The 15,553-nt window shown below is 38.0% G+C and overlaps 1 protein-coding gene across 4 annotated transcripts in view; it reads right to left on the minus strand.

The window, feature by feature from the left end:
- Positions 1–15,553, minus strand: part of LCLAT1 (lysocardiolipin acyltransferase 1) — a 113,200-nt gene that overhangs the window by 38,797 nt on the left and 58,850 nt on the right. For 3 of the 4 annotated variants that reach the window (XM_010393504.4, XM_010393505.4, XM_019282447.3), the window contains one exon: positions 12,546–12,662. The exons of the other annotated variant lie outside the window; for it this stretch is intronic. In XM_010393504.4, the coding sequence (XP_010391806.1) occupies positions 12,546–12,662 (117 nt within the window). The remainder of the gene's footprint in view (positions 1–12,545; positions 12,663–15,553) is intronic. 4 annotated transcript variants of the gene reach the window in all.

Genomic DNA, 15,553 nt, shown 5'->3' on the forward strand with positions numbered 1-15,553 from the left:
CCTTGGTTGATAAATCAGAACATTTGTGATCTTCATGTAAATTTGAACCACAAGTATGCAAATATATTAGTTACTGCTCTTTGTTTTTGACCAAAGTAGACTATTATGGAAAAACAACAGAAAGAATAATTTATCTCATCTATGTCAGCATTTTGCTTCTCTTGTAACTTTAAGTAACTCCTTTGGTTTATTCCTATTTAACCAGGCTCCCTAGTGTATTTATCTGGTTCTGAACATTCTTTTGTATAATAAACACTGCTGAAAATAATATCTTATGAATTACAATAACAGCCTGAGAAAGACACTTTATCCTTACACCATTCTAAAACCAGTTCCTGATAATAGTCATATTCAGATATGCTCCAAAATTCACCCAGCATTTTCAAACACAAAATTTATTTCCCCAAACCTTATTTCCTGTGAGTAAGAATACCTGGTTCTCAGAGTTCATTGTAATGCTAATGAAAACCTTTTTTCATACTGCCTTAGTTGAAGGATATCCTGTCCTTCTGCTGCATTATTAATACTGCCAAACCACTGGAAAACTAATTGCAAATGCCAATTCACTTAGTGCTATCATTCGGCTCTACAGAATTTTCCATTTTAGCTACAGTGTGTGCTAAGTAGCAGACAAAATATATTTTACATGCAGGTCTCAACCGTCTTTGTTTATTTTGTGACAAAAGCCTGACCAGCATACTGCTCATGTTCCTATTTGTTTATAATTGCTTTCTTAGTGTGTTTAATATTTTTCAGAGAACGATTTTTGTGAAGTGTCATACTTCTGGGATTAAAACTATGCTGGTGCTTCTTTTCAAGATAGCTCTTGATTTTTTTTCTACATCAGGTATACATAGCAGATTCCAGGGAGGAAAAAACAACATGACATTTCTGCTCCATAAAGCAGAAGTAAAATTTAGTAATGAAAGCCAAAAAAGAAACATCACTTGAAAACTAGAAAAACTTTTGTGTGGTCTTTTATTTCTTTGCTTGTTTGGGGGGGGTTTTGTCATTTTTTTTTAAGAGAAAATCTGAGAGCTAGATGCCTATTATGTAACCATGTGCAAGTGTCCCTTTGACAAACTACTGTTTCCTAAAGTGTAGTCTGGACTACTCATGGACATAAACCCCATCATTGTATTTACAAGATGTGGACGTATGCACTGCTGTCAAAATATAAATCTTCAAGCCTCTAATTTCTTTCATCTATCTCCACTACTTCCATCCTGTTGTATTTGCCACAATGCTTCTACTAAAATAATGAAAATATCTTAGGAATGTGTTTCTGGATAGCAAAATATTTTGAGAAAACAGTGCTGAAATAACAGCTGTAAAAGAGTTACTGTAGAATATTTGAAAATGAAGGTAACATTTCAGGAGTTATAACCAGATACTCTTGAATTCCACCTTTCTCCTAGGAAGAAACTGTTCATTTCCTCAGGTTCATACCTCTTGGGCTCTTCCAGAGAACATTACAGATTATGGAATTTGCTTTATTCTTTCACAGTTTCTCACACAGCAGATCAACTTCAAAGCCCTGCCAGCAAAAGCTCTCCATTCTGATTTTTTTTTTAACTGTTGTTTGAAATGAAAAAGCATGAAATACACAGTTAGAAGCTTGTCATTCTAAGCAAAGAAAATACCAAACTAGCAAAACACGTTTGTTCTCCTGTTCCAAAGCGAACGCCACAAGAGGGCTGCATTCAATCTCCCTTTTTGAAATTCCCACTTCTCAGTATTTAGTTATGCAATCTGAATGTCTGACACTTTCCTCCTGTGTTACTTTGAAAAGAGGCAGTGCCCTATGAGGCTGTTTCACTTGTAGATCAAGACAGGGCATCCTGATAGCAGATGCTTGAACAGTTTCCAAGCAATGTGTACCTACTCAGTTGAGTTCCTCCTCTCAGCCAGCTAATAGGCAGCAATGGGCCTTCAGCAAGAGGCCCATGAAACTCATTCTGAACAACCATCTCTTTAGTTTGGGTGTAAAGCAGCCCTGGTCTGCCCATGGTGCTTTCAGTCAGCTTAAAGGGAGTGACAAATAAAACCATTTTGCTTATAAAAAATCACGGGGCAAATATCCTTATGCATAAATCCACAAAGGTTAAGTAAGATTTGTTTTCTGTAACTGTGTTAATGGGATTTTTAGACTATAATCCTCATCCGAGACAGTTTGCCAAGAAAGATGGAAATCAATCACCAAAACTCCCCTATATACATACACACAGTTCTGTATGTACACAATATACCAGACCTTACAGGAAAAAACCCACCATTTCAGTCACAGGCTCAAATTATATTCTATCAGCATTTTGGCTGTTCAGTTTTAATGAATTCTGTGCTGTCCACTGCTATCCAAAGAAGAAGACATGAAAAAGAATATGCTGCTGGTTGATTACATGTGCCAGAATACAGAAAGGCACAAGGTTGAAAATCAAGAGAATTTATCCCTTCAAGGAGGAGAATAATCCTCTGAAAACGTTCTATCCTAATGTACAACACTGCTATTATAAATTAGAAATTATGTATATATTTGAACATGGAGTGCATGCTTACGTGCGTGTCTCAGTGTGTAATGTCAACTGAATTTGTCAGCACCACAGGTAGCAGAAATCCTGATGAATCTCCAGAGCCTCTGTGGTTTGGAATGTATTATTAACAGGTTTATTAAATATTTGTAATGCTGTGGGCATGGAGAGTGCACTGTTTGAGACAGCTGTGGCTTAACTGCTACCTGCTCCAACAAAGCTTACACACCAGTGAGATGGGTGTTTCAGAGGTACCAAAACAAAATACCTGCCTCAAAAAGACACAGGCCTCACAGACAGGGTGTGAACAACAGGGAGGAAAGAAGAAGCCACAGAGCCGCTGAGCATATGTTTCATTTAATTCTCTGATACATGCTACAAGAGTAGCCAAGCAAAGGGCTGACAGAGGAAGGCAGGGAGCTTTCAGGTCTGTTGGAAGGAATGCTTTTTGGATAACTGAAGGCAGAAGTCAACTGGTTAAATCACAGTGGTGCTGCTGACAGGATGAACCTGCAGAGCACTTAGACAAAGAATCCTTTTGAGGGATGATTTTTCAAAAGCATCCAAGCAGATTTAAAAGAACACTAATTCTTACAGGATTTTAAATGGGACTTATGTCCCTAAGATCTGCCCTCTGTGTTTGGCTTTTAAACGCCAGTACCCGTAGCAACTTCCAGGCAACACAAACGTGCCATTGCTCACAGATTCCAAAGTCTCTGAAGCATTTTGAGAATGCCTCTCTTCTTTTTATTTATTGTGCATGCTCTTCTTTTCTCCTAATAGATGTCCTTACTGACAGTGCCATGCCAGAATCCATCAGGTCAGGCTGGCTCCTTTCAGAGCAGCGCAGTGAAGGACTGGCGATCAGGAGAAGCCCTGCTCAGGTCCCTGCTTCTGGAATTCTTTTATAATCATCGAGAGCATTTATTTTTATTGTTAGGCTGCAAGGGCAACAATGACTATCTATGCAAACAAAATGACAGTTTTGCATAAGTCTGAATATAGATGATAGGCATTTCAGAGATGCTTATTTTAAGATATTTGTTTTTAATGGTATGAAATAGGGAGAGACACTACTGACTTTAATGTATACTAAAAGAGTTCTCCAACTCTTAACTGGTACCCATTCTACAAATAAATGAATTTATGGGAAAATATACTCACACCCTATAGCTGTAATATACTTCATTACAACACTTAATACATGTTGCACTTCAAATAACTGGCATGGCACACAGGCAGTAAAGGGAAACCCTTCCTATATCCCACCAATGTTTAGTGAGAACACAGAGAGCCAAGACCTTACTTCCTGCCCTCCAAAATCCTGCAGTTCAGAAGAAGGTTGACAAAATAAGTCCCAAAGACAGGAGTATTTCAGATTACATATAAAGTGATGAATGAGGTGTAGAGTTGAATTTATGCTGAAGTTTATGTTTTGATAAAAATCTATTTTAAAAAGCATTTATGCTCTACTACAATTTTTCCCAAGCTCCTCTGCCCTCTGATGTTTTTCGTTTTTCAGTATCAGTCCCATAGCAACATCCAGGATTCATGGCTGTGGCACTGCTCGCAACATCTCTGGAGCAGAGCCTTGCAAATGATTGCTAAACTCAGGGATCTGAGTCAGCTCGGAAAAGTCTGACTGGGCTGCTGGGCTCATTTTTTTATATCCTGAAAATAGTGGCAGGGGACTGGGAGGAGGGCAAAGGGAAGGAGAGTTGAAGCTGCAACAGCAGAAAGGAATGAAAGAAACAAACTACTTAAGGTTTAATGATACATAAGCAGCATATTTTGCAAGTAGATGAGATTGAAAGTTTTATTACTGTCTTACAGATTTGGAGGCTATATCTGAACAGTTTGAGGATTCCAACATTTCCAGTAACTGAAACGATACTCCATGGACCCTCTCCCCTGCCAGTAATTACTCATACAGAAAAGTGGTATCAGGAATACACAAAACACATTTGCAGCAACCTTAATGCAGCTGGAAATAAAAACAGCTAGCATCTGCAAAAAGTGGAAGAGTAGAGAATCCAAAAAATATGACTGAGAATCTCCTGTACAATAAGACTCTTGATTTGGGATTAGTCTATTCAGCCTGTAGATGCTGCTATTTTTCTAATAAAACACACCAGGAAACATCATCTCCTAACGGAAACTAAAGCAATTAAAAAAAAAAAAAAAAAAAGAAAGAGTATGGAAAAAGTATGTTTAGGTTCCTCTCTACTCAAGACTGCTTGAAGTGATTATCTGCCTTGCTAATAAACAGCTGAGAAATGGGTAAGCTGTGTAAAGCATCTGGTAATAGCATGTGAAACAAATAGATGCCAATACTATTCGTTTAGAGGAATTAATTTCAACTTTAGCAATCATTAAATATGCTACCAATCCAACCAACATCACCTGCAAATTCTTGCATCATCGGCTGACAAGAATGAGCAGTAAATAATGAACTTGTACTTTACCTGAGGCTCACCTATTGTCTGTTGTAAGTCTTTAAAAACAACCATAAAGGTCAGTACTCAAAACACTCAAATCAGATGAGTGACCTTTCAAAACACACACCCAGAGAGATGCTGACCCAGTCTGGACCAGCAGATACACCTTGTTACTCACACTTGTGGTCCACCACGTAGTCAAAGCACATCAACTACCAGAAAAACCTTTCTTAAAAAAAACTTCAAGAGGAGATAAACATTAGATTAAAATCAAAGGGCAGGAACATTTTCATAATTCTGAAGAAAATAATTCTAGTTTTTCCTGAAAAATCATTTTTCCTGAACTCATCTGTGGCCAAGCTTCGTTTTTACATATGCAATCTGATGAGCTAACATCGTTCCAGGCCTCCAGTTGAAGCAATTAAAAAAGTCCACACTTGCCAAACATTACCACATGGTTACCACAGATACTGTGTATTCAGAGTCAAGGGAAAACAGTGGAAACCTCTAATACCACTGTGGGGTAACTGCTGGCAAATAGTAACTTTTTAGTATGGTTACCACTGCAACTATTAATAACCTGTGAGGAGGTAAATGGAAAATGATCCACTGCATAGTGTATCTGCTTGTCACAAGCCATGACTCACACGTGAGAGACTGCAAGGGAATTACTGCAGTAGGCGGATCTTGATAGGCTCGAGAATGTAAAACCTGAAATATTTCCGATGTATATCACAGATGAGTGGTGACACAAACAGCAACATGTCACCCTGCAAACACTAAAGAGGCAGCGATTCTTACACCATAAACCCTCCAGTGAAAGGCTGTGCTCCCTTCTCAGTAACAGTGGGGGGTGGAAAGAGGAAAGGATGGGGGCTGAGAGAAAAAGAGTGGTTTGGAAAAAGCAAATCCTTCCCAGGAGGACTGAAACAATGGACTGTTTTCCACAGAGGTGGGGCGAGCAGTGCAGAATGCTGCTCCAGTAAGACACGAAAGAAGAGAAACAGAAACTTCAACGTGTACCAAAGGCAAGAAAATATCTAACAGAAAGCTGGTGCTCATTCTGAGAAGTACATCACAGCCAACACACGCAGATGTTTGCAAGACATGGTAATCATCAGCGGTTAACATGATTCTGGAAAAAGTCGAGCTGCCCTTTCCCATGTTCCAGAGTACAGAGACAACTGTCAGCATTTGCAATAAAGCACAACAGCCTGCACCCGATTTTCTGCATTGCTGAATTTCACAGACATGCCCAGCAATAAAAGCGTGCTTTTGAACAAGGTCTCTGCCTTTTTTTTAAATATAACTAATGTTGTGAATTCTTTACTGACACACAAAAGGCATAAAAAGCATGCAAGCTTCAATTTACATACCGATATTTCTGTATCAAAGGCTATTCTATTTAATGCACAGAATCCAATTCTCATAAAAGCAGAAGATCAATGACAGCAGTCAGTGAAGCTCTAATACTGCATTTTCAGCTAAAAACTTGCTCAAAGCTCTTTCACAATGGCTCAGTAATTTCAGAGTATCAGTCTACTTAGTAACATGACTCTGGGAGGAACACATGCACAGAGGAAAAAAAAATCGTGAAGAAAGAAATTCCTTGCATTAAGGAATGATGGTTTAGAGTTGCTGTTTAATCTCTGCAAACCTGATGGACATACGGGTGAAATTAGTTGATTGAGGACCCAAAGCTAAGGCTAATGTGGACACTTACATTTTCCTATTTCGAAAACAGACTGATTTTAGTTTACACAACCGAGCAACCAGCACAAGCAGGCAGGAGCTGCCTCTGAGAGATGGCAGGGCTGGTCAGTGTGCAAGCTCTGGCCTCGCCAAAACCCACAGAAATCTTGGCAGTGGCCCAACATATAATTCTAGGAGTCAGAAATCTGTTCAGTCACAAAGAGGGAGGTTAAATTGCATTGAAACAACAAATCTAACCTTCTCTGTCATTTGATGTGGGGCCTTTCTATGTCCCGTACATTTGTTAAACAAGACAATTATGCACAAACCTGGAAACTGCTACATGGTTCTGTCTGAGCACAAAAAAACTCTGCAGGTAATTCAGCAGACACTCCTGTGATCGAGACCCACATGCCTCACCCAGTATTTATGTGAAGAGGAAAGAAACTATGTAATCAAAATAAAAAGCAGTTTATTTAATATGTATATCTATTCATTTATACGCCCCACCTACCACAGCCTGAACATTTCAGCCAATAAATAGACCTGATTTTCACACTTGCATCAATTTTCTCTTTAGAAAATGTAACACACTTAGAAATTGGTATTACTTTGATTTATGTTGGAAAGAACGAAGGGCATCTGTCTTGTAAGCTGTAGGTGCTTTGGACATAAGTGTCATCTATACCAGAAGACAAGCCCTTGGCAGTATCATGGTAGCATTTCTCACTGACATTTCATCAATGCATGCAATCAACCTCCTGCCTCTCTTTCAAAGTCAGAGTATGAAAAAAGCTCTGGGAGCTCGTATACTCTGGCTACTTCAAGCTGAAGGGTTTCATTAATAAATATTCCTGGTGCACAGCAAGGATGTCCAGGCACTGCTCACAAAGACCTGCTGCCTAACCCTGGCTACTTCACACCTCAGCAAAGGGGAGCCAAACCTTGTGGCAGCTTTCAGGAACTGTTAATCATCGTCTCCTATTGACTGTCTTCTGTATTGATCTGCAAATCACAAACTGTCTCCTTACATTATTAGCTCCTAAGTGCCGTGTAAGCAAATTGCACCAGAACGCAAATAGATGCCGTTAAGAGTTCAGTACATAAATATAAATATAAATATGCATATCTAGATACTCAAACTCCCAGAAAAGCATACAGAATCTACGTAATAGTCACTAAGCATCCCAGGATTAAAACATTTACATAGTTTGATATAGAGATAACCTGGACTGAACACCTAAATAAAACTTTCCTGCCTTAGCAATGAAACAGGTTGGAATACCTGCATGTAATTACTGAAACAATTGTAAAACCCAGGTATGAACATTAGAAGATACAGAGTAGTTTCTGACTGTGTGTGTAAACATTAATTTTAGGGCAAAACTATCAATTCTGAACCAATCATAGGAAAAGGATGAGAATCACAGTTTCTTTCCATCAGTAAGGATGAGCAATGAAGGCAAGCATGTTAAATTTGTATCTTTGTTTATTTTGGGATGCTGTAGTTGGCAAATGTTATCTGCAAGATTTTTTTCAGTTGGCTAATTATGAACCAGAAATAAATTCAAAGCTGAAATACTGTAATACAACAACTAATTCTGACTAGTCATTATACTGTACAACCAGTAAAATATAAACCCCATAATGGGAACATCCAGTCCAATGTATCCAGCTATTAAAGACTGATGGCTGTAGAGGAAGTATCAAAAAGAGGTCAGTTTAAATTTAATGTTGGCAGAAACGATTGTCTACAAAAGCATGAATAATCTTCTAATGATGCTTTAAAGCTTTAGCTCTGTCTTAACACTGTTTACTTAGTCCAGAGAAAATGCTTAAAAGCCATGAAGCAATTTTAAGAAAACATTCGTAAACAGCTATTTTCTCTTGACAGACTATTTGGCTACAATTACAGATATTATGCCAAGATAATATATGTAATTCAATGAATCCAGACAATATTGAATCAAATCAAACCAGTATTATTTTCCATCTCTTTCAAACTGAGCATTCAAGTCAGCTGAACTTTCAATGTCATTTGGCACTTCAGAAAAAAACTTTATAAAATACAAACAGGTTTGAAAACCTATATGTCATTTCTGGGTAACCTCCTGACCATTTACAGAAGGATCTCACAAACTGGATCTTCATGAGCATTACATAAACCACAAATGTTTTCAATTAACATTGTTAAAGACATGCGTTTATAAAAGTTGTATTCGTGCACATTTCAGCCCTTTTCAAAGTCCCACATTTTGTAAAAGGAGATGAGTTATCCTAGCCCAAGTTCTGCCAAAAATTACTCCATATATAACATCTACTCAAAGTTTCAGGCTTAAAAAAAAAGGATTAAAAATTATTTTAGGAGATGGTTAAAGAGAGGGATGAATTAAAAAAAGTAATGACCAATGTTCATTTTGATGCCTGGAGTTCATCTTCTGTTGCTCATTCACATGTTCTTACTCCATCTTTCAAAAAATGCTCACCTTTGTTCCCCAAAGAAATACAGTGAAAATCTCTAGTAATTTTTTACCAGGTGCTGATTGAAATCAGGATTCCTTACAACTCAGACAAGACAAATGAATTATTTGATCAAGTGAACAGAATTAGAAAGAAGCAAATCACCTATTTTATTTCTCTTAACGTTCCATCAATAGTCATTAAACCAGGTATCTCCTGCTTGAAAACTAAGAACAGCTGCATTCCTTATTCTCCTGAGTTTATTATTAATTATACATCTAAAGCATGTTCATAGTCTGTGTTTACTCTTGGGTAATTCTATGGTTTCTATGAATGAGAAAACAACAATGTGATCATTTACAAATAAAATAATATTTTCACTGTTTTGGCACCTAAACGTAATGAAAGGAAAAACCAGTCAGCTTATGTGTGGGTTTCTGTTTAGAAGAGTCAGCTCAGGGGGGAAGAGCTACCACTCATGGAGAACCAGAATGGGGAAAGAAAGGGTATGACTCAAAAGCCAAGGAGATGTATTACCTAAACAACTTTTATTGCTTTTTGGTGGACATTATATAGTTCTTTTTTTCTTAGCTCCCATAATCTCAGCAGTGACTTAGAAACCATCACAGCAGCATCTATGGGCCAAAGAGACCAAATAGTTGAAATAATGACCATATAAGAGAGAAGCCAGCCAGAGGAATCCAAGTGCTTTTTGCCACCTATGGAAAGCAAAGAACAGATAACTGCTCAGTTTATGCTGGCAGGGTGCAGACAGTGATTCCTCTAGGAATAAACTCCTTTGCAGAGATACAAGCAAAATTGTATTGAAGGTTATTTTTGCCTGATTCTTCATTTCCTATTCAGAAGGGTCACTAATAGTTATTTTTATATAATAACAGGTAACTATGCTACAGCTTGTGATGCATATTCGTCGGGGTTCTTGCCAAATTAAATTAGTTTCTTCAACATTTAAAAAGCAGTTAAACTTCTAATGACATTTTCCCCCTCTTTTCATCAACCTATTTTTGGAGCAAAATAATGTACTCAGGCCTGAAGAAAAGACACTTGAGCCTCAGGAATGGAAAACAGCCACGAGCCAAAATGTATTCATCACAGGAGAGCTACGGGGCAATAAGGTTGTCATCTATGCACAAAAATACTTTCAAAGACGTAAACATGATATTAAAATCTCCGCCACTCCCTCCTGCATGTTAAAGTCACACACACTGCTCTATGCCTGCAGTTATGAGGAGTAAAAAAAGAAAATAAATCTATTTTGATGATTATTACTATGATTGTAGCATTAAGACACTTCAGAAATGGGGCCTCAGGTTAACACCATAGCCCATGACAGTCCCGGATTTTGTGTTACTGCCAGTATCAGAAATTAGGATTGTTAAAAAGGCATTCTATTAATTTAAGTAGTAACTCAAACCAGAGCTGCACAATAACACCAAGTACCAACTGGGCCATCTGCATCTCAATATCAACATTGACATCTATATTGTACACATAAAAAGATAGAGATATGCATATGTATGTAATATACTGAAGTATTTTAAAGTTCAGCAACTACAGCTGGGTTTCATATATATATATGCATGTATATATAGATAGATAGATATATTAAAAAACCCCCAAACTTTTCAACACAAATGGTCCCCATTTCGCACACTTGGAAGCAGTTGAAAACCAATTCTTAAATTAATAAGTAATAACCAAGTACTTTAAAATGCTGCTTGAACTACCTTCTCACACATAATTTACTACATAATAGCATACAGTTATAATAGATATAGCTTACGATGCCTATCAAAGTACCCAATATCTAGTAAATTCAACACTAAAGGGACATTAATATTTCACACAATATTTGTCTACCTTAAATAAAAGGGAGACATAAAACCACTTCAAAGGCTGGACTGTTATTGTTTTTCCCCCCGCTTTCTACTGCATAAAATCAGTTAATCAGCCTCAAATATTTTCCTTTTTATAACCCAATAGCCTAATTTGAAAAGATTGCTCATAGAGCAATGGAAGAGAAAAGCATTTTTATACAATTAGAAAATTACTGTAAACCACAAAGCTTGTTCTGCAGCAAATACAGAAATTTTTTTAAGTTATTAATATGCTGAGTGGAAAACATTTCTTTAACTGAAAATCTGTTCCAGGTTTGAAATATTGTTAGGCACTAGGTTAACTGAGTGCTGTGAAGTTTTAGGTAAAGCAAGCTTTTGAAATTGTGTATGTGGCAAATTTTTTACTACAGCAAATTGAGTAATAAACATTCAAGAGAAATGAAAATCTAAGGTGTCCAGCTCCGAATGTGCAATACAAATAGGGTCAAATAGATATACGGTACAACTGGGGCTGTCCACCTGGACAAAATGCCAAAGTGCTTGCAGTGATTTTAGGATGCTTAGTAGGAAGCAGGTAAAATGCAAGCCAGGTCTGCTTCTAAAATCCAAGCATGGATTCCAGCTAGCAAAAAAAACCTACCAGCAGACCCCTATTCTTTTTAATAATCTGGAACTTCTTCCTTTGGCAGTCAAAATAACCAGCATGTGTTAAACATCTAGAATCGCTTTTCCCTGAAGAGCCAACCTATAAAAAAGTCACTTCATATCTACTGTACATGTTTATTTTCTTCAACCATATATCCTGCAAATATTCACTCATCTGTACTTGAATCCCTGCCACATCTCTGCAATTTAAAGGTTATATCCTGATGGCCTCAAACCTCATCCAAACGCCCATTCCCAAAACAACTCCCAGACATCTCAATCTAACAATCACATCTTCATACTCTGTTCTCCTGATAAAAGGGACTCAACCCTGACCCCAGATTAATACTGGGATGGAAAACCACTTCTGGGTAAAAAACAAGTATCACTCCTTCTCTTACCCACCACCCTGTATTTCACACTTCTCCAAGTCACCATCACCCAAAACATCTGGCAGCACTGGGCAGCCGACTTGCTGCATTTCCACACTGCTGAGCATGCCCTTTGTCCATTTAACATAACTTGTTTACTCAGCTCTCAGACTTAAACCCAGAAGCCTTTTCAGCGAGGGCAGTGACATACATGCCTGTGTGTTCAGTGTCAACCACCCACTTGGGGTTGAGGATGGTATGGGCTGAACTTCCTTGGGATTTTTTCCATTAGCTTTCTGAGGTAAGACTGCTAAACAAGCTAAAATACTTAAAACAAAAGTTGCTTTCACTCACTGCATACCTTCTGATGATATTAGTGTCTCTTACCAACTCTCTCAAATCTCTCCATGTTACAATCATTTTAAGGAGGGTTGCAAACAAGGGCTTGCTTCGTGATCAGTTTTCCTGAAATTACTTCAAGCAGTTTTCTGAACATCAGCTTGGGTAAGATCTGTTACCTTAAAGGGAAAAAAAAGGACAGAGCAGGATTACCTTCCCTTAGACGCTCAACCACAAAGGTGAATCCGGTCGTTCGCGGGTGTAAGACGTACTCATATTTTTTAAGTCCATTCTTCTCAGCAAATTCATGACTGCGGGCTTTGGTATTGGCTGAGGAGAGAAGGAGAAGCACCACTTTGTGTCACTGTGCATGCAGAGCTTGGATTAAATGGAATGATGACACGACAGGAACAGTACAACAGCAGCTCATACAGTACAGATGTAGAGGCAGACACAAGTGTGCTTTCAGTTGGCCATACCATGGTATGAGGAAGAGCCATGTGGATTGCAAGAAAAGCCTTTTTACCCTCTCATTTAATTTTAGCAAATAATCAGTAAACCTTTCATACTTATCAAATGCAATCTGAAATTTATAAATTAATAGTCTGTTAATAGCTCTCTGTACACCTCAATACCCATTCAACAGTAAAATGTGTTACTTGGCTCAGTTGCGTTCTGGGCTTTTTTCAACTCAAAAGGCACAACATACAGCAATGTAGGTTTGACATTATGAACACAAATACCTTGAAGTCAGTGTTTAGGCATGTTAAACTTATTTCAGAAAGAAAACATTAAACAGAGGAAACCAGTTAATCTAATACATTAAAATGGTATTTTACATCTTCGTTCTGAACTTGCCATGTTTCATTCATCAACCTGTGCTGCACATACCTACCCCATTTTAATCTTTTGACCAAGCACTTCAGTGTCACAACACATGCCTGCCACTCTACACAGAGTACACACAAGGCAGCTGGAAAGCAGCGTGGCTAAACCCTGTGACAAACGTGTTTCAAACCTCTGATAATCAAAACCCTCTCGTGAGAAAACCAAAAGCCTTCCAGGGCTGGTTGCTAAGAGAGGCCACTAAGCAAGGAAGACATGGACACCAAAGCAAAAACTTCTGGAGACAGGTGGAGAGGAGGCAATTTGTTCTCCTGTGATGTGCAGGAGGCTCTTCCAAGCAGCCTCAGCCAGCAGACAAATGGACTTTGCTGGCTACACTCAGGTCTTTACTGTGGGCCCTGCTGTGCCTCCCCTGGGGCCAAAAGGCAATGGACATATAAAACGTTCCCTTGACAACATGGCAAAAATCAACTTGATCAAATAAATTACTTAATAACTCATATTTATGAAGTTTTACAGGTGTTTAAAAGACAAAAATCTCAGCAACAGATCTAGGGAATAAAATCACTGCTGAAGTAATCTATTTTTTTTTTTTAAAGCAGAAAAAGATCTTTTTTAAGGGTCCACAGTTAAGCTTAACAGAGATGGGAGATAAAGTAATGGAAAACATATTGCTGTTTAATAATTTAACAGAAGGGATATTTAGAGATAAATCCTTCCCCTTAAAATCCTCATAATTTTCTCCTGTAAAAGCACAATAGCACAAGTGAACAAATCAACAGCAGTGAGAGGTTTCCTTTTTTGCAATGCAACATTCCCCCATCTTTCTTTTTTCCCTAAATTACATGACCTCTTTATTTATCAAAAATGCTGGTGCCCCTCCTAAAGGTTTGTCTACCAATTAATAAATACTATAACATATCAGTATACTGAATATTTTTTCCTTGTGACCTATTGTTTCCATGCCTAAGAGTGCTGCTTTTTGTATGTGCAAGCTTTAAGATTCACTGCACAGACTGCCTGACCATGTGATTTGGAGGAAAGGAAAGCTGTTGCACAGTAGCCAAGCAAGTGATTCAGCAAAGAGGATCCAAAGATTTAATTCTTGCCAAATTGCCAAAACGTACAGATACTTGAAAAATACTACAACTTCAAAAAGCATTGCTAAAATTACAGAATGTGTCAAATACTAAAATTACACTTGGCTATGTAACTTTAATTTATCTTCCCTTGGACATATACATTACATCTTTAACCACACGGTCAGAATATCTATTTTTGCCTGCTCAACTACTGCTCCATTCAATACTGCAAATGACTATTCTGAATCAGCAAATGGGGACTTGCCTTGCAGACTCCCACTGCAATGGCAAAACTTGCAAAGTGAGCCATGAGCAAGATTTGGAATGGCTGAAGAAGCAACAGTAATCTGGTAATCATTAAATGTCCCTCCAAAAAAACAGGTTCTACCTCTTAGGTGTACCAGTATTAGCTCAACAACTAAAACTATTTTCTAAGAAGTGACACTGATGACCAAGCGTGTTCCTATAAAAAAATACCCAAATCAAGGGTTCTTTTCCAGATTCTGGGATGAGTCAAGTAAAATGTTTTAAATTAATTTATTGCAAAGTTCCTAATGTAATGTATTGTTGTTTCCACAGGACAGAAGCAGCATCTTCTTCATTTTCTGCATATCCAGTTTGGGTTTCACTTCAGAAAATTTGCAATCTGCATATCAAGTCAATCAGAGCTTTGAGACACAAGTGCCATATAAATCTACATAAAGTTCAGCAGTCTGAAAAAAAAATTCTAAGTCTTAAGCATCTCAAACTGCACCCAGTTAATGAGCACTCAGAAAAAACTCTGTGTGCCTGCTCACTAGCACTTTGCTTCAGAGGGAACATGAAAATGAACTCCTTGGTGTTTACAAAACATTCCTACTTGCACCAAAGAATAACCAAGGAGGGAAAGGGCACTTATGTTCTCTGAGTAAGACCTAACTGATGCTGCAAGAAAGAGCTGGGACCTCCAGTGCCCATTGCCTTGAAGTAATCATCTTCCTCTAAGATGGAAACATCCTTTAAGTGCACCTCCCTGCACTTGGAAAGAACTCACTGTAAACATCTGCAAAACATCTTCCAAATTTCCTTTTACTACACTGCCTTTCTGAAATGTGTGAACAGCTGGACATCGGCACACTGGCCAACACTATTCAGCTATTTCCTGACATTTGTATGCCTGTCTTGCCTCTGGACTGTAAGTTTTATATAACAGAGACTGTTCCCCTCCCCTTTTGCATGACCCTAGTGTAATGGGATTTTACAACTAGAATAATGCTCCCAGCTAATACAACGATCATTGTCATCTGGAAAAAT

Source organism: Corvus cornix, chromosome 3, assembly GCF_000738735.6.
Source record: "Corvus cornix cornix isolate S_Up_H32 chromosome 3, ASM73873v5, whole genome shotgun sequence".
Lineage (NCBI taxonomy): Eukaryota > Metazoa > Chordata > Aves > Passeriformes > Corvidae > Corvus > Corvus cornix.